The following is a 26,165-nucleotide window of genomic DNA, read 5'->3' on the forward strand; positions in this document are numbered from 1 at the left end:
ACTGGAGTTGCTGCCTATTCACTTGGCTGCTGCTCAGAGGTCCTCGTGCAATTGTGTCCTGGGGCAGACAGGGACATGTTGCATTCCTCATCTTCTTACCCCAGCCGACGGGCAGGATCTCTCATGGCCAGTCGAGGGGTCATCTGCAAAATGTCTCATCCTACAACAAGCTACTCTGAGGCGTAACCATGTTTAACAGGACAATCAGCTTAATATTTTGTATACAGTAATAACAAAGTTGAATAATTCTCCATTTCTGGGCATGTTTGATTGCAACAGTACCAGCAGGAAGCAGCGATTCTGTACAGGTTGCATGGAAGCAATTCTGATTGTGTTTGATGCATCTTAACTTCCTTTTCAGTGTGTTAGGGTTGCTGCTTTTGTTGAAGAGAGTGTCATATAATGAGGTAGGTTAGTCTTAGGTAGGTGCACTACACGTGTTCTGAATCTGCAAAGTAGCTGGGAGTTAAACCACATCAGGAAACTTTAGCTGGCCTTCCTCCGATGTGACTGGCTAAGAAACATTTGTAGCATTTACACCTTCTCCACATGGGCACATAACCTCTCTCAAGGTAACAAAAAGAACTGGATTCTTCCCATTTCATCCAAGCCGCAATCCCACGGGCGCCACATATGGTCTGACAACCATAGCTCTCTGCTTGCAATATTCATCTATTTATGAGATTAAGAAATTATTAGTAGAACTTTATGTACATTAAATCAATAACAGTGACATATTCAGTCTGTCAGCCTTCCCCCAACCCACAGCCATGTGAAAGTTTCATGTCTCAGTTTCTCTTTCTTGGTTCATCTCCTGAAGAAAGCCTTAACTGGGGAGGTTTACTAGTTCCTCATTTTACAGGGTCTCATTTACTTAGTAGGACAAGTGTATCATTTTAATGGTAATGGTTGTAATAGCTAGAGTTTGGGCTCCTTCCAATTTAATGGTTTTTTGCTTACATTTATTCATTGCTAGATAAAGTAGGCACATGCAATGAGAGAATGAATTTGATTTGTTTAACAGGGTCAGTGGTCAATGGAACTTGATTTGAGTCTATCGTCTTCCTGCTGATCTGGTTGGAACATATTTGCAACTTCTAACACACATTACTTTTCAATAAATCTACATCCAATTTTCTTTTACACTAAAAGGCTGTTATTTCTTTTTTTAAAAAAAGTGTGTGTTCTATTGTTGTCTGCCTTTTATAGAAATGTGACTTCTTACTGATTTTTGAGAATGATGGGAGATGTTTTCTGAGGCAGACACCATCTAATACAGGCACCCCCAAACTTGGCCCTCCAGATGTTTTGGAACTACATTTCCCATCACCCCTTACCACTGGTCTTGTTAGCTAGGGATGATGGGAGTTGTAGTCCTAAAACATGTGGAGGGCCAAGTTTGAGGATGCCTGATCTAATACCATCAGGAATCACAGTCCTTCACTAGTATAGCATGGAAAGTTGATGAAAAGAGAACAGATGTAGCATTCCCCCCCCCAATTGTTAGAGAATTTGATGAGCAGATTTGATGGGGAATACAAGAGAATATCCCAGTGACTATTTCTGTTCACTAGCTGGTATAACACAGCCCTTTCCCTCTACTTAGGAAATCACTCAAGATCTGCTAACAAAAATTCAAATACACATCTTTTAACATATAGGTAATCTTTATCCTAACTCTTTTTTCCCCTAGCCATGTGACCCCAATATAATGCAAACACGGACTCGGCATGTACTGAGGTCTCCTTTAAATCCCAAGACCTGCCCTGATGGTTCACAAATGCGACCGTGTGTCCTGAATCAAAATTGTTTTCAGTTTCACTACAATTTAACAGGTAAGAACCCTTCACTTTTTCTGGAACAGAATTGAGTGCCATGCCTGCATCTGAAGTGGAGAGGTGATGGCAAAGTGGTTGAGCATTAGAGACCCTAAGGCTTGTTAGGTGACTTCTGCCAAGTCCTTGCCTTTCGGCGAGGCATATAGATTGTCTACCATCTTTATTTAGATGTTAGTTATTTGAAGTTTAGGAAAAGCAAAGTACTTTGGACACTGAAACACACTTTATGAAAAAAAAACAAATAAAAATATAGGCATGTGTCCAGGAAACATTTAGAAGTTTGCCTGCATTTAAAAGTTGTTAGCTACAATTACCTGTGTTTTCAGTTACTGTCTCTTTACAGCCCAATGTCATGGATGTTTACTTAAAGTTAAGTCCTATTGAGTTCATAATAACATATTATGTTAACATGTTATGTATATTTGTATGCGCAAGTGTGTCTAAATAGCAGCTGTTGAGGGTATTGATATGGTTCAAGACCATGGTATGGGTAGAAAAGCAGGCTGAGTCCCACAAAGCCTGTCGAGTTTTTGTCCTGAAGAACTGCAAACAAAATAAAATAGGAGTATTTTTGTTTTAAGGTTGTTGGGGGTTTTTTTTGGGGGGTGTGTGTGTCCCAAGTGAATTGTAAAGGTTTATGGTTTATGCAGAGTCAAAATTCAAAGTCCAACTTTGACCATTAAATAAGGATGTTGCTGGTGATTCCAAAAAAATGGGGAAAGTCCACAGTGGTGTCCAAATTTTATTCAAAGAGGGCCAGATTTGATGAAGTGAAGGGCCGTGGGGGGGGGGGGCAACCAAAGGGCCAACCAAAGTTATTGGCCTTTTTTAGGATTGAAGTTGTTGAAGTTTTTTCAGGATTTTACCCCAGGAAATAAACTACCACAGGGGCCAGATTAAACTGACCGGCAGGCCAGATTAGTGCCCCAAAACAGACTTTGGACATGCCTGCTAGAGCTTTTACAAAACATTATATTTCAGTAGCATTTACCTTAGGATCATTGTTGTGTATCACTTTGGTGCACTCTCTCCATAGAGATAGGCATGTAGCAGCATAGAAGCAAATGAAACCATCACCTCTTGATAAATTCAGCAGAATCAAAACTTTGATGTCCTAGTGCAAACCCCCCTCCCATGCATAGACCCCCCATGCATAAAGTGCAGAATCAAAAGCTAGTACTGGATTTTTCCTTTCATTGTAACATTGAGTAATCTCTTTGCATGCAAAATAAAGTGTATATAGACAACTCTTCTCCATTGGAATGAATGGGGAGCACCACATATGCAAGAGTTTTACATCTAATTTGGTGTGAAGTTAGCTATGAAGTTGTGTGTATGTTTAGAAAATTCTTCATAAGTCAATAGGAAAGAATATGTCTTGATTTTCATATTCTGGTAACCAGCATGGAAAACACATCCATCCATACAAACTGAACATTTTAAAGACCATTGAGAGGCAAAATCACAACACCTTGATGAATAATCTTTTTACTTACACTTTGAAGATGGAAGAGACCTCCAATTACTTATGATTTGTAGTCATTTTCAACATTACCTTTGCAGAATGATACAGTGAAGATCAACAGCCTGTTTAAATTGTTTACACTGGCTTGAAGAAGACATTAATGTTTCAAAAGCACTTTATTTTTTAGAATGAAACATGGCTTGCTTTGTCAGACAAAATTCAATTGGAGGTTGTGACAAGCTTTGCTTTGAAGCAGTAACACTTCAGAAAATTGTCATAACTTTATTATCCAGGGGACAGTCTAGAACTTGATAATGCATGGACTGCTTTTAAATCCTACATTTTATCACTACTGGACAATTTGCAGTACACTCAGGGGGACTGTTATTTTTCAGGTGCCCATAGGTGACTAGGCATAATTAATAATAATAATAATAATAATAATAATAATAATAATAATAATAACCTATTTCCTTGACTTCTATATGCTCCTATCAAGCAAATATAGTTTCATCAAGCTTAGAAATTAAAGATTTCTCCAACAATGGAAGTCATAACTAAATGCTGACGTTTCTTATAGACTGGAGCACATGCCAGCTAAATGAAAATGCAACCTGTGGACAAGGGATTAGGAATCGCCTTCTGAGCTGTGTTCGGAGTGATGGGAAAGTCGTGGCTATGACCTACTGTGAGCAGGTGAGGTTTCATCAGTTGTGCAGGTTTGCATCAGTTGTTAACTGTGTGCCATGTAGGACAGAATCTGGCTTTCCAGCAAAGCTTGGTTTTTTAAAAAATCTCATCTGTCTTATTAAATGAGTTGAAATTTTCTTTGTACTAATTATTTATTTCTCTTGCTGCTGTCTGGTTACCATGCAGCTCAGTATTCTGAATCTTCTCGATATGGCTTCATTGCAGTCCTAGGATCTTCATTCGTAGCCTGTGTAGGAATGAAGAATTCAGGATCCAAAACCTAAGAAAGACACATTTCGGGCAACACCTGGAAATTTGTTAGGCCTACACCCCTGTTACACAATTGCCTTTTTTTCTTGTTCTTTTCATTAGATGCAGGAGTGACTAGCAAGTGGTCTTTCAAAGGTTTTGCCACTGTTATCGCCCTTGTCTTTGAAAGCTATGTGCAGGGTAGAGGCAACACACACATGAGTTATACAGTACAAGGCTATAAAGCCCAGGATAGGGGATGTTGCTCGACTGCAACCGTCCTCATCACTGATCATTAACCATGCTGGCTGGGATGGATAAGAACCAAAGCCCAACAACATCTGGAAGGCCACAGCTCCTCTACTCTTAGTAGCTCAGTTGATAGACCATGAGAATCTAATCTCAAGGTCATGGGTTTAAGCCCAAGTTGGGAATGTTTCCTGCAGGGGGGGGCTAGATGTCCCTGGTGGCCCTCTTCCAAATCTACAATTCTTTGATCCTTATGTGACCACCTGGGAATCGGCCCCATTGACCTTCATGGGGCTTACTTCTGCATATTCATGTATACGATTGCACAGCAAGAGTGTTTCTACATTGTGATCATACAGTCCAGGTGCAGGTAGTTGCATAACTGGAACACCTATGAATGGGGGTGGCGTACCCAAGCAAGCCACCTTAATTCATTTAGATGAGTGTTGGCTTGTTAAAAGCTAAAAGCATTTTTCATTCCTTCCCAGCCACCGGTGACAAGTAACTTGTTCTCTGTTTGCTTACAGCTAAATTTGGAAACCCCTGCACAAATGGTTGTTGACTGCCTTGTGGAATGCGTCGTCAGCTGCCAGTTCTCTGAGTGGTCCGCCTGGTCAGAATGTTCACATACGTGTGGCCTTGCAGGTAACCGTCCGTCAATGTTCTATCTATGTTTCTTAGAATAGAAATATGCTATAAAGCGCACCATCAATAATAAATGCTCCGTTTCCGATCACAAGGTTATGAAATTACATAGGTTTAGATCCAGAGACAGGCTGTAAGAAGGGGCTGAGGGGAAGGTGATTTTCTTCCACAGACATGTACTCTCTTAGTGACAGTCCTTTTCCTGCAGAGGGTGTGAAGTAAGGGACTGCAGACCTTATCTGTGGTGAGGTCTCTAGAGCTTACTGGAGGGTGATTCCCAAAATAGAGCATGCCAGCTACAAAGTTAGATGACCTTAGCAGCAGCCTCACTCATTCAGGTGGACATTACTCTGAGGCTGCTGCTCATCTTCTGTCCAAAAGTCACAAGGATATTCAGATGCTGCCAATACATAAAGGAAGAGCTCCCCGATCTTGTGCATAATATGGACAGTGGTGCATTTGATATCATGTGTCCCCTCTTTAAGTGGGGGCAATATATAATTGAATCTTGCTGCAGATGTGAAGCTGGTATTTTTTATTACATCTGCAAGTCTGTTGTGTGGCAATGTCCCACCCTCCCTGACACACGACACATCAGATAGATTTAAATGGGCGAAAAGGCCACAACTTTATTGGTTACGGATGTTGAGCGGTATTGGCTTAGGCATTGGACCCTAACCGTCTATATCCGATGCCAACCCGTGTGTTGGACATCTGGGAAGAGTTAACCACCAGTAAGGAGCCCAGTGATGTACATCAACCAGAACTCCTCCTGTGATTACGGTCCTAGCCTCCCTAGGCTTCGGACCAGACCACGCCCCCGGAATCCTTTAACGGAATATTTGGGGAGGTTTACTAGTTTTGCAGGGTAGGTGATGGCGCTACCTACCCTCCTCAGCTCTAACACAATTTCCAATGCCTAACTGCCAAAACCAATAGTTTTGACGAATTGCTACGAGGTAGGCGGAAAAAACCCCTTGGCTAGCCCAAGTGGAAAAAGTCCTACCAGGCCCCTTGGCCAACCATCCGAAGTCCATAGCAAGGTCAAAGCTAGCCTAAAGGGTGGGTGGGCGGGTGAACCGATGCAGCTGGTGAGCGGGGTGAAAGAGGGCAGGTTCCCGCCCTTCACCTGCTTAAAGGAATCAGGACACACACCCCGGCCGACAGGATTGGCTAGCCCTCAAATGATGCAGGCGGGATCCCCCAATCACTCAGGGGCTGAGCTCTCAGCCCCTGTGCGCGTGGTCAGGTCATGACACCCACAACTCCACCTCCGATGCAGGTGCGGAAGTGGTTTTGCCCAAATCAGACTTGGTATGAGACTTTTTTTCTCCTCTTCAAGAAGCACAATGGAAATTAATTGGAATAAGCACTTTTGGAAGATGAAAGATAGCCATATTCAGAGGTGCCCACAGCACCCCTGCCATATACATCATTTCACAAACTATGGTATAAAGTTTATATCATGGTGATATATTTTAGTGGCCCATGGGACTGCTCCGCTTGTTTTCAGTTCAGGCTTTATGTTGTGGAACGGTACACAAAATATGGTTTGCTGCTGTTGCTGCACTACAGGTGGCAGGTGTTTTCCATGACTGGTGGTAAAAGGGGGTGGTAAAACATTTTGATTTCTTTCTATAGCTTTCGACCAACAGAATTGTGTGTGTGTGTGTGTGTGTGTGTGTGTGTGTGTGTATCCAGCCCAGTTCTATGCAGCCCATTTAAAGTAAAATATGAGATGTTTCTGTAGCTGTACATTGTTCTGTGGATACCATTAGCTCTCAGTGTTTGCTTTTTTACTCATTGTAATACTGTTAGATGAATATTTATTTATATAAGCATTGATGTAAAAGGCAGTTCAGCAATTCACACCAGCGCAGTGTGGCTTCCTCCTGTCCTCTCCTTCATATCTTACCCCCAAAATCTGCTTTGGAGGGTTGGGAGAACCCTCAGAATAGAAGGGGGGAATCATTCATTGGGAAAGCAAAACAACTTGTGCTGATGGAACAATCTCCTTAGCACTACATGCACCCCAATGTTTTCCCAATGCAAATGCAAAATGTGCATGTTTCAAATGACTATAAGGTAATTAACTCAAAATTAAAACATTGTTGAAAAGGTCCACAGAAATTCCACAGGAATACTGAGGCAGCTGGTCAGTTGTTCCATTTGAGAAGAAATCAGCAAGACCCTCAAACTACTGCTGCCTTTAAAACATGAAAAACTTTTTGACTTCAGCTGTGGAAGATAGTAGATGTTGACTTTCTATGTGTAAATGCAGGTTGTTCTAGATTGGCATTTTTTAACCACAGACAAGCATTATAGTTCCAGGTGGGATATCCTGTTCAGTTTCCGAGGAGATTAATTTCTATGCATAGTTAGGAGTTTACATGCAGAACTTCAGCAATCATATTATTCTGTTCTGCAACAGATTTTTGGACTAGGGCAGGCACCCCCAAACTTCAGCCCTCCAGATGTTTTGGACTACAATTTCCATCTTCCCCGACCACTGGTCCTGTTAGCTAGGGATCATGGGAGTTGTAGGCCAAAACATCTGGAGGGTTGCAGTTTGGGGATGCCTGGACTGGGGCCTGGGAGACCAAGATTCAAACCCTGACTCGGGCCAGTCACTGGCTCTCAGCATCACCCTACCTCACAGGGTTGTTGTAGTGTTAGAGGAGGAGGAAGAGGACCAAGCACACCACCTTGATCTCCTTGGAGATAAGATGGGATATAAATGGAATAAACAATTCTCAATCGCCTGATGGTCTTTTCGTATGTGGCAATTTCTTGAGGCATACAACAATATACACCATACTACTGGTAACAAGAAGCCTAATTTGCTTCTTGGGCACAGGAAGAAAAATACCTGCTCATATCAATATTTATAGTTTCTATGTTTGAATATATGAAAACATCCTTCAGATGCTTGATGCATCTGAATCTAAATCTTGCAGGTAGATAATGCCCTGATATAATGTCCAAAATGTGCCCATGTTTCGGTATAGTTTGTTTATTTAATATAAAAGCAGGAAGTGCAGCTACAATGGGCACTTAAACAAGTTCAAATACTAGGGCTCCCCATCTCCATATGTTGTGGTTCTTTTATTTTTATTTTTATTTGCAATTTCTCCCTCCAACACAAAATTACAATTTTCAAAGTTCAATGTAGTAGTTTAGAGTATTTAAAATTGCTCCACATTTCTAGTGGCGGTGATGTGTCCAAAGAGAGCCTTTATTTCAAACCAAGGTTCAGGCAACAGGTTTTAGTGCTGAAAATAGCCATAAAGAAAGAACACACACACACACACACACACACACACACACACACACACACACACACGTTCTTGCTGCCACTAGATGTTACTAGAATATAGGAAGAGCAGCAGAGTGGTGGTGGACATAAACTGTATTTATAGATTCCACATACACAGATAATCCCATGGGAGGCTAGAAAACTCCTTTTAAATCTGAGTCACTCACTGCTTTCATTTTGTAATGATTTATTTATAGTATGTACAGAAAGATGATGGCAGAGACGAGACAAACCCAAGAGGAACAGGGCGAACCTGTGAGGTTTTTTTCTGGTCAAAAATAGCTCTTAGGGAAATATTTCAGATGGTGGTGCAGCTAGGGATCCCAAAAGCCTTTGGCACACAAGGTGGGCCCACTATGCCATCAAGTGCTTTTGACAGGGCTCCCATCATTGCAAAGCAGTGCCAAACTGATAGCAAAGTAAACAATAACAAACAATAACAATAAAGGAACAAGTTTCAGTTGCACACCAGAAACTGCCCATCTGCCAGTTTTTTACATCGGAAAAACATCCTTACAAATGAATTTATAACTTTAACTTCAGAATGTTATTGTTTCTTCACAGGATCTAAGCCACATGACCCTTGCCTGTTGGGGGTTTGCTGTTCATGCAAAGCGACCCCTCACCATGTTTCCATTCTTATGATCCTAGTTCTTTAGACATGGCATCACAGGGCAAGAGGCCTTGCGCTGGCAGCTGGCAGAGTTTAAGAGTCACGTAACATAGAAATCCAATGCAACAGTTACACCAGCAGTCACTGGTTCTTGTTGTAAAGTAGTATTGCGCAACAATTTTATGCCAGTGCAAGAATGCCCCTCAGTGACCTTAACTAAGTGACAACTTCCCTTGTCCCACTGTTTTCCCCTGGAGAAAACAACTCTTTAGTGCTCAGTCGGAACAAACAGCAGTTCATCCCCCCCCCCTGCAAATTGCTGTTTGTTCTGATTTAGAGCTAAAGAGCAGAAAACCACTCGGATGTGCTTTCTAGGTATGGGACAAGCAGAAGTATGGATGACCCCATAGTGTTATGCATTGGAGGCAACCCAGTGATACAGCCCAGTGACACATATATTGATATATGAGATCTAACTTCCTTATTTCAGTCTTTCTATACTCCACGTTCTGTGCCTTGATTGTCTACTGTGGTGGCCAGAATTCTTCTGGAGGGGACAGTGAAGGCAATCGTGGTGGGGCAGTTATTTTGGGCACTCTATTGATCTCATTGAAGATGTTCTAAAATGCCACCTCTTTTGCAAGTGTAACGTTATGGCAACATCAGTGGCAAATCTGATCTCTGTGGAAGAAAAGAGAACCAGTCTTCTGCACCCATTCCTTGAACCCAGTTTTCCTTCTTGTGCTGTTGGTGTTCAGCCACTGGCAGTAGTTCCTGTTGATGGAATGGCAGAACTCTACTACTGTACCCTTTCCAAAAGGCATTTTGGCGGTGGAGTTATTATTTTCCTACTAGAAGGATGCTGCTTGTGCTGTTTAACTTGCTCATTCACAAATTACTGGTATGCAAAATCAGAGGTGTTTGCAGTTGGAACCAAATTACTGCAATGAGGAATGTCTTACTCAACACATAACTTAAGTTGTGGAATTCATATTCACAAGATGTGTTGACATCAACTAGCTTAGATGATTCTAGTAATGGATTAGGCAAGTTCATGTTGGACGGCTGATCAGTCATTGTCTATTTTCCATGGTAGCTACAAATGGATTCTTGATGTTCCAGATTTGATCTTCCCAGGACAGCCAGCTCTCCACTACTGTAGGTGGAATACTAGGCAAGATAGACTTTGAATATGATTGACAGAAGGGAGTCCCTAGCATATTAGCAAATAGGATGGTTGCAGCTGTTGTGAACATTTACAATTTAACAACTATGTATTTTTTTCCAATTTGCCAAAAGGATATGCAAATCACAGCATGTATAAAAGCAACGGACTTCATTAATTTCAAACAGTTTTTCAATATCTTGCCTCAATAGACTTAACTTAAAAGACAGTTCTGAGTATAAAATGCTTGGGTTCTTTGTCAATTTCTAAGGAAACTGGTGGAACACCAAGGCTCCTGAGAAAACTCTAAACCTATGTGTAAAATAATAATAATAATAATAATAATATTGGCTATTGTCCCATGTATGATTAGGCTGCATAAATTCCACTAAAGCCAAGTAGTATGCAAAATTGTAACCATCATTAGAAAGAATCCTTTACCAAAGATTGAAAGCTGCCACTTAACTTGCTCAGTTCTGTGGCAGCATTTCCATTCCAACTCAACATTCAATTTCCCACCAGAATCCAATTAAAATGACATATATATATATATATATATATATATATATATATATATATATGCAGGCTTTTAAAAGAATGAGTCGTGAAATCACACTAATGAAAGGGGAAACAGAATGCACATAATGAAATGCCTTGTTGTCTGAGTTATTACCTATGCTGTTGTTGCTGCTGCTGCTGCTAATTATTAGATTTCTATATGCCACCCTTCATTCGAGGATCACAGGGCAGTTTACAATATAAATGAATCTGTGTTTTTAATAGTGATAGATATATGTTTCTTCACCCAAGCATGCCTACTATGTGTTGCTAATTAGTAGCAGCTGATAGAAATGCTTCGCTGTTTCCTTAATTAAACTCATTTTTAAGTTCCATCTCTTTAGGCAAAGGCTTAATAGAACTGATGACAAACTAGCATATTGTGCTGCTTTCATGTTGTTCTATGGCAAGTTAATCAATAAAGATAAGGTGGATCATAATGAAGTATTGCAGAAGCTAAAAAAATCCTTATTATTAAGCTCATTTCCCCTTCCATAATTAACCTTAATGAAAATGATGGCTTGCAAAGTATATAAATGCAGAATATAAAGTAGTGCTGGTGAACTTGTTTAGTCACCCCCTTGTTTATATTTTAGGTTAATCATATATTTATTTTAAAACATATCTTAGCATACTTTCCAGTGAATATTTCTTTGTATATGTGATAGACTTCATTAAATCTCAAAATCGTGAAGTAGAGGGGGATATTCCCCAAAATTAATAATTATGGCAGTGCTGTGTTTCACAGTAACAATTGCCATATGTTTCCACTGCCTCTTTCCCCCCTCCAGATGAAGTTTGAGTTTTACGACCAAATTACATTTATTGTTGCTGAAAAATTGCAAGCATTGTAATGGCCATTACTGTCCATAACCACTTTTACAATTTCCATTAAGAACCTATTTATTTTCAGCGAAATATCCCTAACTCAGTGAATAGGAAAAGAAATTAGGTTACCATTTCTGGAATAATAGTGCTGAATGCCATTCATTAAAGTATCAGCTATCTCATTTTTTAATCCTCTGCTTCCCAGGCACAGAGGACGACCCAGAGAAGAAATGTTTTCTCTTACACTATTCCAATTAGAAGACAGCTTGTTATTGAAATGGAAAGAGTTTCCTGAATGGTAGCCATGTAATTCGGAAGACTGTGTTAAACTGGCAGGCTTTCTGTCTTTATCAAGTTGAGTAACCAACAGAGGCTCTCATTAAGGGAAGGAGAGGGCAGATCTGCCAGGGACGTATGCAAGAAACATCCAATTACAGTCTTCAGACACTTAATGTTCATATGCTCTCATTAGTATAACAGCACCATTGGTATTATAGCTCCAGCAATGTTCTGCAGGCCCAGGACTTTGCCTTCTTGCAGCGGTTCCCCATTAGCCTGGAGTGAGGGGGGGGGCTCCTCCATCCTTCTGGCCCAAAGGAAATGCACATAGAATATAGAACTGTAGAGTTGGAACGGACCACAAGGATCATCTAGTCCAGCTGTAGAGGTTTCACTTCCATTAATGTGCATAAGGATTTGTGTGTGGGGGTGTGTGTGGTGCTAAATACTCTTGAGTATGACATTGGGACATGCATGATCCACAGCTTGATGTGCAGTAAGGCTTCTTATTCTCTGTTATAAGAGGAAAAAGCCATCCCTTACATGGTGATTCATAGGCAGAGTGGCAGCTGGAACCTCTTAGGAGTGGCGGCAGGTGAGTCAGGGAGAGAATTTTGTAAGCGCCTTTGCTTCCCCAATAATTCTTGCATCTGCTCCCAGCAACAGAGGTTGCAAGGGACAGAGCCCCTATGTGATTTGAGCCTCTGCAGGCAAGTCTGAGAACTTCTCTAATACAGTGTATGATCCATTTAAGAATAACCCCCTCTGCTTGTTTAGGTCAGATGCTACGTACCAGATATATAATTCTACAAGCACAAGGAGAAGGAAGACCCTGCCCGACTGAGCTCACCCAGTACAGAAGCTGTGTTGTAAAGCCCTGCTACAGCTGGGTTATTGGCGAATGGTCCCCATGCAAAGTCAAGGTATCTGTTGCGTGCTGGCTTATTGGAAGATCTAGTATTGCAGGTAGAAAAAGTGCATAGCTGTTCTCCACATGCTGCAGAACTACGAGACAACTGAATATATGCTTTTAAGGTCAGAGAGCAATGCCATTTTAATATTCCTGAAAACAGGAGGAAATTCCTATCAAATTGTGGCGAATTCATCATAAATGCTAGTAAGCAGCTGATTAAAAACTAATTTAATAGCAAATGACAAAGGAACATACATTTCTAATAGCACTGGGATGAGTGTCATAGATCTTTTTTATAGCAGCAACCCTAGATCAAAGCATGATTTAATTTCAGTGAATTCTGCCATGAAGGAAATTGACTTTTGCACTAAGAACACTATGTAGTCTGTCTCAGTACCTCGAAAGGCCTTGAAACAGTATGGTTTAAAGCTGTTGCACGAAGTGCTGAGTGTGCCTTTTCTCCTTGGGGTGATTATTTTTTTTAATGGTCTGAAAATGTAAACGCTGTAGAGCCTCAAAAATATATACCTCTGCTTTGTCAGCACCAGCAGCCTGCATGCCCTCTGCCTTCATGCCACATTCAGGTTGCACTGATTTGCCTCATGTGTTTTTCCACCCCTCTCCCCATTTATATCTCTTAGATCATGCTTCTTCTGAAACATTTGATCCAATATATTGCCTTAACTTTAAACCGATTTTCCACACACAACTTTTTTCATGTGGGAGAGGATGGGATCTGCTTTGCTTTCTTCATGTCAAAATAATTGGATGATGCACAGGGGAAACTATAGCAGAGAGAAAGTTGTGATATCTGCTTAAAAGACACGTATAAAATTGTCACCGTTACATATATTCTGAGAAATGAACAAAGCCCCTTCCTCTTGCATATAATTTTATTAGCACATAGAGCAATGTATGGAGCTAGGCTTTTAGTTCATCTAGGTCTTCCAGAAGTTTGGAGAGGATTTGTCTTTGCCTCCTGCGAAGTGACACTTTCTGAAGATCTGATGCTCAGAGTGCACTGGATACGCATCCTTTGGTAACCTAACAAACCTCCCTCAGTTGTGTGGGACTGCAACTGGAAATAGGAAAGGCCACATCTTCTATATGCACATAATCTGCTCACTTTACAAATGCTCTGGGATGCTTCCAGGAGACAGGATCTATACAGTATACTTAGCATTCATTATTAATGTAGTAAGAGCTATTTTAGTACCATAAACTTCCATTATTTCTCTTAGGGTGGACAGTGCGGGGACGGATTCCAAGTACGGGATCTCACATGTATGACACATGATGGCTCTTTATCGGCAACATCTAAACAAGCGGAAAGTTCGTTGTGTGGAGAGCTTCCATCTAAAGATAGTGCATTGCAGCTTCCGTGTTCTGTTCCTTGCCCAGGTAAACTCTGTGGAGGACTTTGTTTTGCCCTTGCAATGGCACGCACACAGATAGTCATGTTCTGCAAGACAATATGACACTATAATTTGATTCACATTTGCAGCCTAATAATAGGCATATCTGCAGCCTACTCTGATCTTCCTTGATCTCCAATCCTAAACATGACTCCTCTGGAGCAAGTCGCACAGAGTCCATTTTGACTTCCAAGACAATCTCATTGTGTTCAATGGGGCTTATTTCCCAGTTAAGTGTGCATAAGATTGCAGTCTTAGTCCCTTAAGAGATTGGCCTTTAAGCCAAAGTAAATATTCTTGATTTCACATATTGCACTTTCATGATTGATGCTCTCCCATTTATAATATACTGGAAAACTTCTTCTAATTAGAGTTCCATCACATTAAGAAAGGCATTCACAACCCTGCAGTTCTTAAGAATTCTATGCAAAGCTAGAGCAATATTGTAGTTCTCTCTATGATTCTTCCCAGGCTTCTATTAGGAACATGCACACCTTCGTTCTACATGGTTCAACTTTACTGAATGTGTGCATAGCATACAAGTGAGTCATATGGGCATACATATCTAGAATGACTAGGTTGGATGGTCATCTGTCATGATATGCTTTAGCAGAGATTGCTGCATTGCAGAGGCTTGGACTAGATGACCCTTGGGATCCCTTCCAGCTTTGCAATTCTATGATTCTATGACCAGTAGTGATGGTAAGATTTATAAATAATGGATACATCATATGAATTATCACTACACATTGTTTTCATAACAAGTTGTATGCACATACTCCCAAATTGTGACCCTGCACTTATGTCTAATGAGACTTATTTCAAGCTGATGTTACATTTTTCACATGTGAGGCTTTTAGCACATGCTCAGAATTTGATTAAGCCCTTACTCTGCTTCAGTGACAAATTGACCTTCCTTCCTGATAGCTGCATTGCAAATCAGACATAGTTTTCCACAATCCTGGGTCTAGAGGGGCTTCCCAATCCAACACTTGCTGCTTGGCGCTGTGATTTTCACTTCTGTGAGGAGGCCATGCTTCTCAACAGTTGAATATGAGAGTCATCAGTCATGGGGGACTGAACCATCTTCAACCCAACCCAAAGGAATAGATCAGGCATAGGCAACCTTGGCTCCCCAGATGTTTTGGAACTACAACTCCCATGATCCATGGCCACTGGCCCTGTTAGCTAGGGATCATGGGAGTTGTAGTTCCAAAACATCTGGAGATCCAAGGTTGCCTATGCCTGGAATAGATGGTGGGGAGGCCAATAAGGGAATGCAGTGGCAGGGATGAGCACAATGGGTAAAGCCCAGATCTGAGCATCCAAACAGAACCTTTCTCTATCATCCTGCAACAGCAGTGAACCTGCACTTTAATACTTTTAATGCTCATGCTACTTTTCTAGATGCAAATACCAGATCTATCCAGTAAAATGTTAGCTAAAACACCATGTAGATGAATTCAAGCAAGCAAGTTATATTATCCTCTGTCAGGAAAGAAGAAGAAAAATAGTCTAGATGTCAGCCTAACATGTATTATCTGAAAAAATGTCTCCCTGGACCTTAAAAAAAGTCATTACCATGAATGGTCTAAACCTTTTAAGAATCTGATTTTGAATGATAAGAGATAGCAGAACAAGTAGTGTTACCTATTAAGTTCCAACTGGCATTGCCGTGATTTCAAGTTCAAACCTTCTGAGACGTAAGTAATAGAGCTATAGAAGTCCCTCTTTCCCCCTTCTTCTTACACACAGGTGATTGTCATTTGACAGAATGGTCAGAGTGGAGCCCTTGTGAATTAACGTGTATAGATGGCAGGAGCTTTGAGACTATGGGTCGTCAGTCTCGGTCAAGAACGTTTATAATTCAGTCTTTTGAAAACCAAGACAGCTGCCCTGAACAAGAATTGGAGACGCGGCCATGCTCCGGTAGGGAATGTTTCATGCTCAGCCCTTTCACTGTATTTTTGAGAAGCGTTCACACTACTTTGTTATTGCTGTCAGGGCCAGCCCAAGACACTTTGCTGCCTGAGGCAGAACAGAAAATGATACCTCTCCAAGTCAAGGTGCATAGTACTCAATGCCAGTCAGGTTATTTACACTTGAGGCAGAATATCTCACCTGCATCTCTCACCCTCCTTGACAAGAAAAATATAAATTTCCTGCCCTTCCATGAGACCCAGAATTAGTTGCCTTAGGTGACTCAGCCTAATCGTTATTATTGCGTAATTGATGTTTAATCATGCCTTGAAATTAGACTTTAAACATTCTTTTTTTCTCACCCCCACAATGTCCAAAAAATTTCAAAGGCAGTAGGAGGTGAATGGCAGAGGGGGGGATGGGGTAGACTAAATGGGAAAACAATGAGCACAGCCAAATGCCCTCATGTGTGTCCTCTTTGCATGTTTTGGTATAATTTATTTACAGTGCAATCCCATAAACCTCTGTTTTGAAATGAGCCAATTGAACTTAGTGGGGCTTACTCCCAGCTAAGTGTTTATAGAATTACAGCCTTAACTGTTTGCCTATTAGGAAATTTTGAATTTCATCTGAAAGAAAAACAGGATACGTTGTAAATGCATGCATACATGCTACCTTGCAAACTGGTTAATGTTGCCTTGTTGTTTGGAATACAGGAGGGAAGTGCTATAATTATGTATGGAAAACGAGTCTTTGGCAAGATAATGAACGCACAGTGTGGTGCCAGCGTTCTGATGGGGTGAACGTCACAGGTAGGGACATCCTCGAGTCTACTGCACACAGTCTAGAAATGTTCCAGAACTATGACTTATACAATGATGATAATGATGACGATGTGGTTTAAGAGGAAAAGGAAATGTTCCTGTATGTGGGATTCGCTTTGAGGGTTATTTTAGTGGTCTCTTGAGAACCAGAATTTGGAGGAACACAGTATCTATTTAACCTGAAATGTCCTCCTCTCATTTGTTCACCTAGTTTCACCCCTGCTGTATTTTAGAAATACAGTGGTACCTCGGTTTAAGTACACATTTGGTTCCAGAAGTCTGTACTTAACCTGAAGTGAACTTTCCCATTGAAAGTAATGGGAAGTGGATTAATCCGTTCCAGACGGGTCCGTGGAGTACTTAAACTGAAAGCAATCAAACCGAGGCGTACTTAAACCGAGGTATGACTGTAGATTAAAACAATGGCCATTTACTTCAGCTTTTTAAAAATATGACTCATTGTTGCCGACAGGGTGCTCTACCACTTGCTCAGTGGCAGAGCAAGTATTTTCAATACCGCTGGTTCCAGGTTCAATCCCTACCATTACCAGGTAAGCCTGGGAATGTATCCAGTTTGGGACCCTTAAGAGCCACTGCAATTCAGTATATACTGAACTAGCTGGCATGCTCTGACATGGTATAAGGCAGTTGTCATATTTTTATTTTAGTTGCTGTTGTTCCTATTGTTTGATTATGATTCATTTTTGATTTTCAGCCGCTTCATGAATCCCTGTTGATTGAATCAGATTATTACCATAGTATCTTACATAAAATAATAGTTCAGCCACCTACTGCAGGCGGGAATATGCACACACAATGACTGCAACATGGAGGGATCAGCCCTCCCAAATAAAGAATGATTTGAGAGCAGGTACATACATGGCAGAAAGTTGCCAGCAAGCAATTAGCTCTGGCTGACTCTGCTATTAATTTACCCACTTGATTTCATTGTTAATGGAATGTGTATTATACAAATATTGTACAGAGACCAGGTTTCAAATAATAATCATGCTAACAGAACTGAAGGATAAGTGCTTAAGTTGGAATATCCATTTTCACTGACAACACAATGAATGTCAGAGACAAAAGAAGAATCCACAAGTACAAGTAGGAATAGCCGATTCTCCATTTCTTCATCTCTGTACCATTCATTCCTTCATTCCCTAAAGCCTTCCCCCTTGTTCCTTTCACTTAGAAATGCTTAGGGCAGTATCAAAGAATTCAGATTCAGTAAGGATAGTGATTTGGTTTGAATTATCACCAAATTCACGAAGGGCTGAATCACATTTGCCAGCAGACTCAACATGATCACTTTATACCTAAGTGGGAATGCCATTACAATGGGGGAGAAAGTCACTTCAGTTCATTTCATTTAAAGGCTAATGCATCCCAGGAGTAATATCAAACAATAAATAATTTTATTTGTATGTTGCCATTCCAAAGTTAAAGCCATGCATAAGGCAGCTTACAACGTATACAAAATTACGTAACTACAAATATAACAGGAGTGATAAAACAATAAGCAAAACATCAAAAAGTACACAGGCGTAGTGAACAAATTAAAGGTAAAGGGACCCCTGACCATTAGGTCCAGTCGTGACCGACTCTGGGGTTGCGCGCTCATCTCACATTATTGGCCGAGGGAGCCGGCGTATAGCTTCCTGGTCATGTGGCCAGCATGACAAAGCCGCTTCTGGCAAACCAGAGCAGCGCATGGAAACACCGTTTACCCTCCCACTGTAGCGGTTCCTATTTATCTACTTGCATTTTGACGTGCTTTCGAACTGCTAGGTTGGCAGGAGCTGGGACCAAGCAACGGGAGCTCACCCCGTCACAGGGATTCGAACCGCCGACCTTCTGATCAGCAAGCCCTAGGCTCAGTAAGATACAAAAAAGTAACCTCAACAACTCCCTTCCAGGGAGCACTCAGGGCTGATCAATTCTTAAGGAAATCAGCCCTGAGTGCTCCCTGGAAGGACAGATCGTGAAGCTGAGGCTCCAATACTTTGGCCACCTCATGAGAAGAGAAGAATCCTTGGAAAAGACCCTGATGTTGGGAAAGATTGAGGGCACTAGGAGAAGGGGACGACAGAGGACAAGATGGTTGGACAGTGTTCTCGAAGCTACGAACATGAGTTTGACCAAACTACGGGAGGCAGTGCAAGACAGGAGTGCCTGGCGTGCTATGGTCCATGGGGTCACGAAGAGTCGGACACGACTAAACGACTAAACAACAACAACCTCAACAACAGCAACAGCCCTCCCCTAAATAACACCGTAGCCAAGAGTCTGTTCAGCAGCCTTGTCTTTTGTAGCTGGAGGTGGGAAAAGGCCTGCAGGGCAGGGAGCAAAACTTCTAGGACTTACAGCCAAATTGATATGAATGCACTGGCATTTGTTTCTTTTTTTGCCAAAGGCAGTGTTGCAGCAAAGTAAAGTTCCCTTACAGATATCACTATCTGAAGAAGTGTGCATGCACACGAAAGCTCATGCCAATGACAAACTTAGTTGGTCTCTAAGGTGCTGCTGGAAGGATTTTTTTTCCTTATTTTGAAATGTACCTCTGATTATTTCTCTTGATGTTTGCTCTTACAGGGGGTTGTTCTGTTCAGATGCAGCCAGCTACAACCAGGCATTGCAGCCCAGCCTGTCGGAAGCCCTTTTCTTACTGCACACAGGTAATCCAGATTGTGTACTTTATATAGTCAGAATTAACATTTTTTTACAGCTAATACATTGTGCTTAGACTTTGCAACACCCACCCACGGCCTAGAGGCATTGTTTAGTATGTGTAGGACACCACCTAGTGAGATAATCCAATAATTTAATTAGATATCATTGTGGAAAAATAATGCAGAATATATATGCATGGTGGTTTATTGTGGTTTGCCAAACCTAGTTAACATTGGTTCTTCTTATTTTCACTCACATGTTCAGGAAAAGTTGATTGTAATTTTAGATATAAACCTGTGAGCCCCTGAAAAACATTATCCTTGTCCACCAGAAAGAATATTCAGATCATGTGCCATCAGCACCTGTAATGAAAATGTAGGATAGGTCTGGTATAAGTACAGTCATACCTCGGGTTACAGATGCTTCAGGTTGCGTCTTTTCAGGTTTCATCCCGCGCCAAACCCAGAAGCACCCGAATGGGTTACTTTCGGGTTTCAGCACTTGCACATGCGCAGAAGCGCTAAATTGTGCTTTGCACATGCGCAGAGACACTGAATCACAACCCCCGCATGCACAGCTGCGGGTTGTGAACATGGCTCCTGCACGGATCACATTTGCAACCCAAGTGTCCACAGTAATCAGGTAGATGTTACACCTTGAAAAGTTAACATGTTGAAAATCAATGCCTATAGAGTGATAGCAACCATGACTAGGAGCCATGATGTACCTGCTGTTTGCGTTTTTTTCAGATTCCACATGCAGGGGGGTATGTTTGTACATACCTACACTTACAAATCCCGCATGTTGGGAAGGTTAGCATTTATATCTTTGATCTTCCAGTTACAATGTGAAATGATATAGACAAGCAACAGCAGCACTGCATATTCATGCATGCCTATCTGAAATAAGTCCAATTGAATGCAAGGGGGCTTGCTCCCATGTCATCCTGCCTAGCCTTAGGTATTTTTTACCAACTTAAGTCTTTCTAACATTGCAGGATTTTCACTGGCGTGACCTTTTTTTTTTTTTTTTTTTGCAAAGATGGATTTTGTGATCTATGTTTCTGTTACAATGCTTTTATCCAAACCAAGCAAAAAAAAAAAAGGAGCAGACCCCCCATTGCTTTACTATGATTTTTTAAAAAAAACCTTTTATCAGTTTGTACAATACTGGCAATCTGTCCTAAGCCTTTGGGATAGGTTGGGCTTTAAACTTAAACAAATACACAAACCGTTTGGCATTAGGTTAACCTGTGAAAAGCCAGCAACCTCTTAGCAGAAACATCTTTTGTGATGAGTTTCTATGGGCTGAATACGTTCTTATTACCTAGAGTGGAACCTGCGGCTGCGAGAGAGGCTATACAGAAATAATGAGATCAAATGGCTTCCTGGATTACTGCATGAAGATACCTGGTTTAGAAGATAAGAAAGCTGATGTCAAAACGAATGCTGCAAAACATAAACCCGTCAACTCAAAAATGCATGATATTTTCAAAGGATGGTCCATTCAGCCTTTTAATCCAGGTAAAAAAAAAGATAAAATATGGTGAGAACTTTTTAAAATCCACACACTATAAAAATAAAATTAGTGCACAGTGGATCATGCAATTAGAAACGTTGCTGCAGGATATGCAAACTCTCATTTGCAACTTAATTAAATGCATTGAATTCCATTTACATTACATTGTAAAATTGTGCCAAAACATCACTGCAATATTTACAGTGTTACTGCCAATGCCATTTTTTATAATTCTCACATAATTAACCAAGAAAGGTACAGTTGTCTTTAGTAGATGAGACTGCCATACAATGAGGGTAAAAACTAGTCTAATTCGTAGATTGATATTTTCTGCAAAACTCTTAATTGCATCTGTCAGTCACCTCCATGTTGCTTTGGGCTCTAATCACAGTGGTCCCAATCCAGGGAACTGGGAATCAAGCAGAAGGCTGCACACCTGCTGCTGGGCTGATGAAGATGCCCTGTATCCCAAGATTGCTTGTCACTGTGAGCACTGACAGGGCTGATCACCCGCCAAGCAAACAGGAGGATTCAGCATAGCCTTCTGCTCTTATTTCCTTAACAAGTAGATGATTCGGGCAGCATTGATTATGTGTTAGGTTACAGGTCCACCCATGGTGCTGAATGCAGTCTCACACCCACAGACCAGAATTTGGTGGAGTTGATGGTGCTGATGTGCATAGAGAAACTTATTTTTGTGTCTAAATTGGCATCTCTAATAGGAGCAACTGATCAGCATTTGTTATCTCACCATTGCATGGTACATGGATTTCTGCGTATATGCTTCCTTTTACTATATTCATAGCTAGATAATCACTTCATTTCGGTGTTTAAAAGTTACAATTTGCCTCGTTTTATTTTCTTCCCTTTTCTGACCCAGATGGAAAACTTAAAATATGGGTCTATGGAGTATCAGCTGGTGGGTTTCTCATGATAATTTCACTAATATTCACCTCATACCTTGTTTGGTAAGTATTCTGTCTACTTATTCTTTTCTTTGTTTTATTTTACTTATTGCATTTATATCCCAAGGTGGTATAAATGCCACCCCCTTTTCTCAGGCTTTTCCCACAACAACCCTGTGAGGTAGGTTAGGAGACAGGGACTGGCCTAAACCCACTAGACCACACTGGCTCTTAATTTTATAGGTTTTTATCCCAGTTTCCGGCACTTCACTAGAACCAGGATGGATGAACTCAAATCATGTTACAGTGGTGCCTCGCTAGACGAATTTAATTCGTTCCAGGACTCAATTCACCCTACGAAAAATTTGTCTAGCGAGTCCCGGTTTCCCATAGGAATGCATTGAAACTTAATCAATGCGTTCCTATGGTCTCTGGGGGACTGGTGGCGTGGAAGGCAGGCGCTTGCTCTCTTGCCTGCCTGCCTTCTCCACCGCCTGTCACATGAAGATCGGCGGGCGCTGCTTTCCAGGGCTTGTCAACCCTGGCAAGCAGCGCCCGCCGATCTTCGGCTCTGTGTTGCGTGACAGGCAGGGTGGGGAAAAGGCGGAGGAACAATCCTCCGTCTTTCCCCTGCCCCGCCTGTCACATGAAGATCTGGGGGACTGGCGGCGAGGAAGGCAGGCAGACAGGCGCTTGCTCTCTTGCCTGCCTGCCTTCCCCACCGCCTGTCACATGAAGATCGGCGGGCACTGCTTGCGGGGCTCGTCAACCCCGGCAAGCAGCAGCCGCCGCTCTTTGGCTCTGTGTTGTATGACAGGCGGGGTGGGGGGAAAGCAGAGGAATTATCCGTCCCTCCGCCTTTCCCCCACCCTGCCGGACAGAGCCGGGATTGGACAAGGGTCTTCCCGCACTAGTGTTCCGCTGGTCTCTCCACTCTCACTGCTCGCGGCAACTGGCAGAGACCAGCAGAACACAAAGGGGAACCAGCTGTAGCGTGGGAAGAAAGATCAGCTGAGAGGCGCTGACAGCTCATCTTCCTTTTCCTTCTTCCCACGCTACAGCTTGTTCCCCTTTTGCTAGAGGAATGGCCTGTAGGTTTTGTGATCAGAGGTTTTTATGGCACGCTTCGCAAGATGAAGCGGCGGCCATAGAAAACCTCGTCGTCTTGCGAGGCAACCTCCGATTGCAAAATATCTTCATTAAGCGAAAATTCGTCTAGCGAGGCACCACTGTAATATAAATCAAAATGATAAATAACTTGCAAGGATAACACTCCAATGTCACATTGTTTTCTGTTGGATGTAATTAGGAAAGAATGTGGTATTTGAGAACATTGTCACTTTTTCTTAGGATGAAGCACAAAATAATATGTCTGTACAAGAGAGAACCGTGTGTACTTTCAGAGCATCATTTTATGTTGTCACTACACCCACAGGAACAGAGTTGGAAGTCATCTAGTCTTTTAGGAATCTAAACTTTGCAGGAATCATAGCTAAAGAATCCCCAACAGATGGCCATCCAACCCCTGTGGAAAAACCTCAATAGCCCACTGCCTTCTGAGGGAGTCTGTCCCACTGTTGAGCAGCTCTTACCAAAGCTGTTACCAGGGAGGTTTAATCACCAACAATTCCAAACAGAAAGGAAAAATGGAAGGCACTTTTTAAAAGCATGACAAGCTGAAAATAAAAAGGGTATAGTGTAAGAAACAGAAGGTGGATTGCTGAGCATGAGCACCCTTGGAGGAGCAAAGTGCTGTCACTTATCCCATAGCAGGGAACACAATGGTGTGCTGTTTGCCAGTCCTCTGCATGCCAAATTAATACACTTCTGCCCAACCCCAGAAAGAATCCCACAAAATAAGGAAAGCAGAAGAGGTAGGATCCTAGCTGTCACGTTTTCCCTTTTCTCTCAAGGAAGCCTATTCAGCATAAGGGAATTTCCCTTAAAAAAAGGGAGAACCTGACAGCTATGGATATGATCTCATGCATATCAAGATGGGTTCAACAGTCACTTTTGCAGTCCCGGTTGGTGATGACCCACTGAAATGTCACAAAATTGTGAGCGAGCTTTTGAGTCCAAAAGACTAGTTAAGGAGGAAGGAAGGAAGGAAGGAAATGGCTTAAACTTTATAGCATGGAGGAGATTCATGGAGGAAAAGTTAGCAGTGCCTACTAGCCAGAATACCTATGCTCTATCCCAAAACATTTTGCTGCCTGAGGCAAAGGATAAAATGGCATCTCCTTCCCAATCCATGTACAAAAGACTGGTAGTTGGTCTTAACTTCATTGCTGGCAAATAGAGAGTGTCTTCCACTGCACTTGAAGACAGCAGACTAGCTTAGGGTGTATAGAGCAGGAACACATACCGTATTTTTTGCTCCATAAGATGCACCAGGCCATAGGGAGCACCTCATTTTTAGAGCAGGAAAACAAGAAAAAATATTTTTCTGGTTTTCCTCCTCTAAAAGGCTGGGAGGGGGGGCACTGGAGGGGGAGCAGAGGAGGCAGTGGTGGTGGAGGGACTGGGAGATGCATAGCACAGCTCCTCTCCCAAACGCGGCTGCTCTACTCTTGCGAGCAGAGGAGGCGGAGGGACCAGTCCGGCGAAGGGGGTGGGGGAGGAAGGGGCAGCCCGGTAACAATGCTGTCGGGCTTCCCCTTTCGCCGGTGTCGAAGGAGGCAGGGGAAGCCCGATAGTGATGCTACTGGGCTTCTCCTGCCTGCCGACACCGGCAAAAGGGAGGCAGAGGGGAAACCCCATAGCAATGCTTCACGGAGCAGGGAAGGAGAGGCGGGTGGCAGCCAGCTGCTGCCTGCCCCTCCTTCCCTGCTCTGTGTCAAACATCCCCCCCCCGCCACTCCTAAAAGCAGGCTTTGCGAGCAGCAGCGGCGATGGGGGGAGGAGATGCTTCACCGAGGAGGGGCGGGCAGCGGCAGAAGGGCGAGTGGGGAGAAAGGACTTTCTCGCTGCTCGTCCTTGTCCTTCTGTGCCGCTGCCGCCAGCCTCTCGCAAGAGCAGGCATTGGGAGATGCGCACTGCCCCAATGCCTGCTTTTGCCAGCGGAGGAGGCGGGCAGAAGGGCGAGTGGGGAGAAAGGGCTTTCTCGCCACTTGTCCTTGTTCCTCCGCGCCGCTGCTGCCCGCCTCTCGCAAGAGCAGGTATTGGGTGAGGCACAGCACCCCAATGCTCTTGTGAGCAGAGGAGGTGGTGCCTTCACTCCATAAGACACTTAGGGATTTCCCCTTCCTTTTTAGGAGAGGAAAAGTGTGTCTTATGGAGCGAAAAATACGGTAGTTCTGTTCATTCCCTGGCTCTCAGAATCTGCCACCTGAGGCTGCTGCCTAATGCTAGGGTCAACCCTGTTTTGCCTCCACTGTCAGAGCCTTCCACCCCCTGCCAAAGCCTCCCTTACCTGGGTTGTGCAGCAGCAATGGTGGGTTCTGGCGAGATTTTGATGAGATCTTGCAGATTACCCTCAATCATGGTTGTTTTTCCTTCACCAGCTATCTCCTGCTGTTGTGAGGGCTGCCTCCATTAAGGCAGAGCTGAACCAGAAGCCCACTGCATTATATTTAATTCATACTTTAAGTTTTCTAAAGAGATGTTTTCCCCCCTTTTAGCAAAAAGCCAAAGCAGCAGCAACATGCTCCTCCACAACCGAAGTGTCTGACCCTAGCCTACGATGGAGACGTTGACATGTAACGTGGACCGAAATCCAAATGTAGACATCAACTGCCTTAACTGCTTCCCCACCCACCTTTCCCCCCACCTTTTTCGGTTTGGATCTTATTTATGTTTTTTGGAAGCATCTCACAATTGCTGATACACATGGGCAGAATACAGTTTGCAAATGTAGCAGTTTTGCCTTTGGGTTTATCTGAAGAACATGGCACTCAAGGACCTACTATAACTTGGCAACACTTTTCCCAAGGGGGACCTGAGAAATGCATCTTTCCTGTTTATCAATGGGAATAAGGATAAACAAGTCAATCTGCAGGCTACTACTGATTTTTATCTTTAAAAGCATGACAATCCTGGGGGGAGGAAAGGTGACATTTACTGAAAAGGACAAGTTCGACATGGCATCATTACGCACTATATT

The 26,165-nt window shown here is 42.4% G+C and overlaps 1 protein-coding gene across 1 annotated transcript in view; it reads left to right on the forward strand.

The window, feature by feature from the left end:
- Positions 1-25,916, forward strand: part of THSD7B (thrombospondin type 1 domain containing 7B) — a 216,094-nt gene extending 190,178 nt beyond the window's left edge. The window contains exons 16-26 of the mRNA XM_035130631.2: positions 1,694-1,835; positions 3,884-3,999; positions 5,019-5,136; positions 12,673-12,818; positions 14,050-14,209; positions 15,979-16,152; positions 16,860-16,955; positions 19,563-19,645; positions 20,971-21,163; positions 22,039-22,126; positions 25,684-25,916. Of these exons, the coding sequence (XP_034986522.2) occupies positions 1,694-1,835; positions 3,884-3,999; positions 5,019-5,136; positions 12,673-12,818; positions 14,050-14,209; positions 15,979-16,152; positions 16,860-16,955; positions 19,563-19,645; positions 20,971-21,163; positions 22,039-22,126; positions 25,684-25,765 (1,398 nt within the window). The 3' untranslated portion in view covers positions 25,766-25,916. The remainder of the gene's footprint in view (positions 1-1,693; positions 1,836-3,883; positions 4,000-5,018; positions 5,137-12,672; positions 12,819-14,049; positions 14,210-15,978; positions 16,153-16,859; positions 16,956-19,562; positions 19,646-20,970; positions 21,164-22,038; positions 22,127-25,683) is intronic.
- Positions 25,917-26,165: the final 249 nt, after the last annotated feature.

This window comes from Zootoca vivipara, chromosome 1, assembly GCF_963506605.1.
Source record: "Zootoca vivipara chromosome 1, rZooViv1.1, whole genome shotgun sequence".
NCBI classification, from domain to species: Eukaryota; Metazoa; Chordata; class Lepidosauria; order Squamata; family Lacertidae; genus Zootoca; species Zootoca vivipara.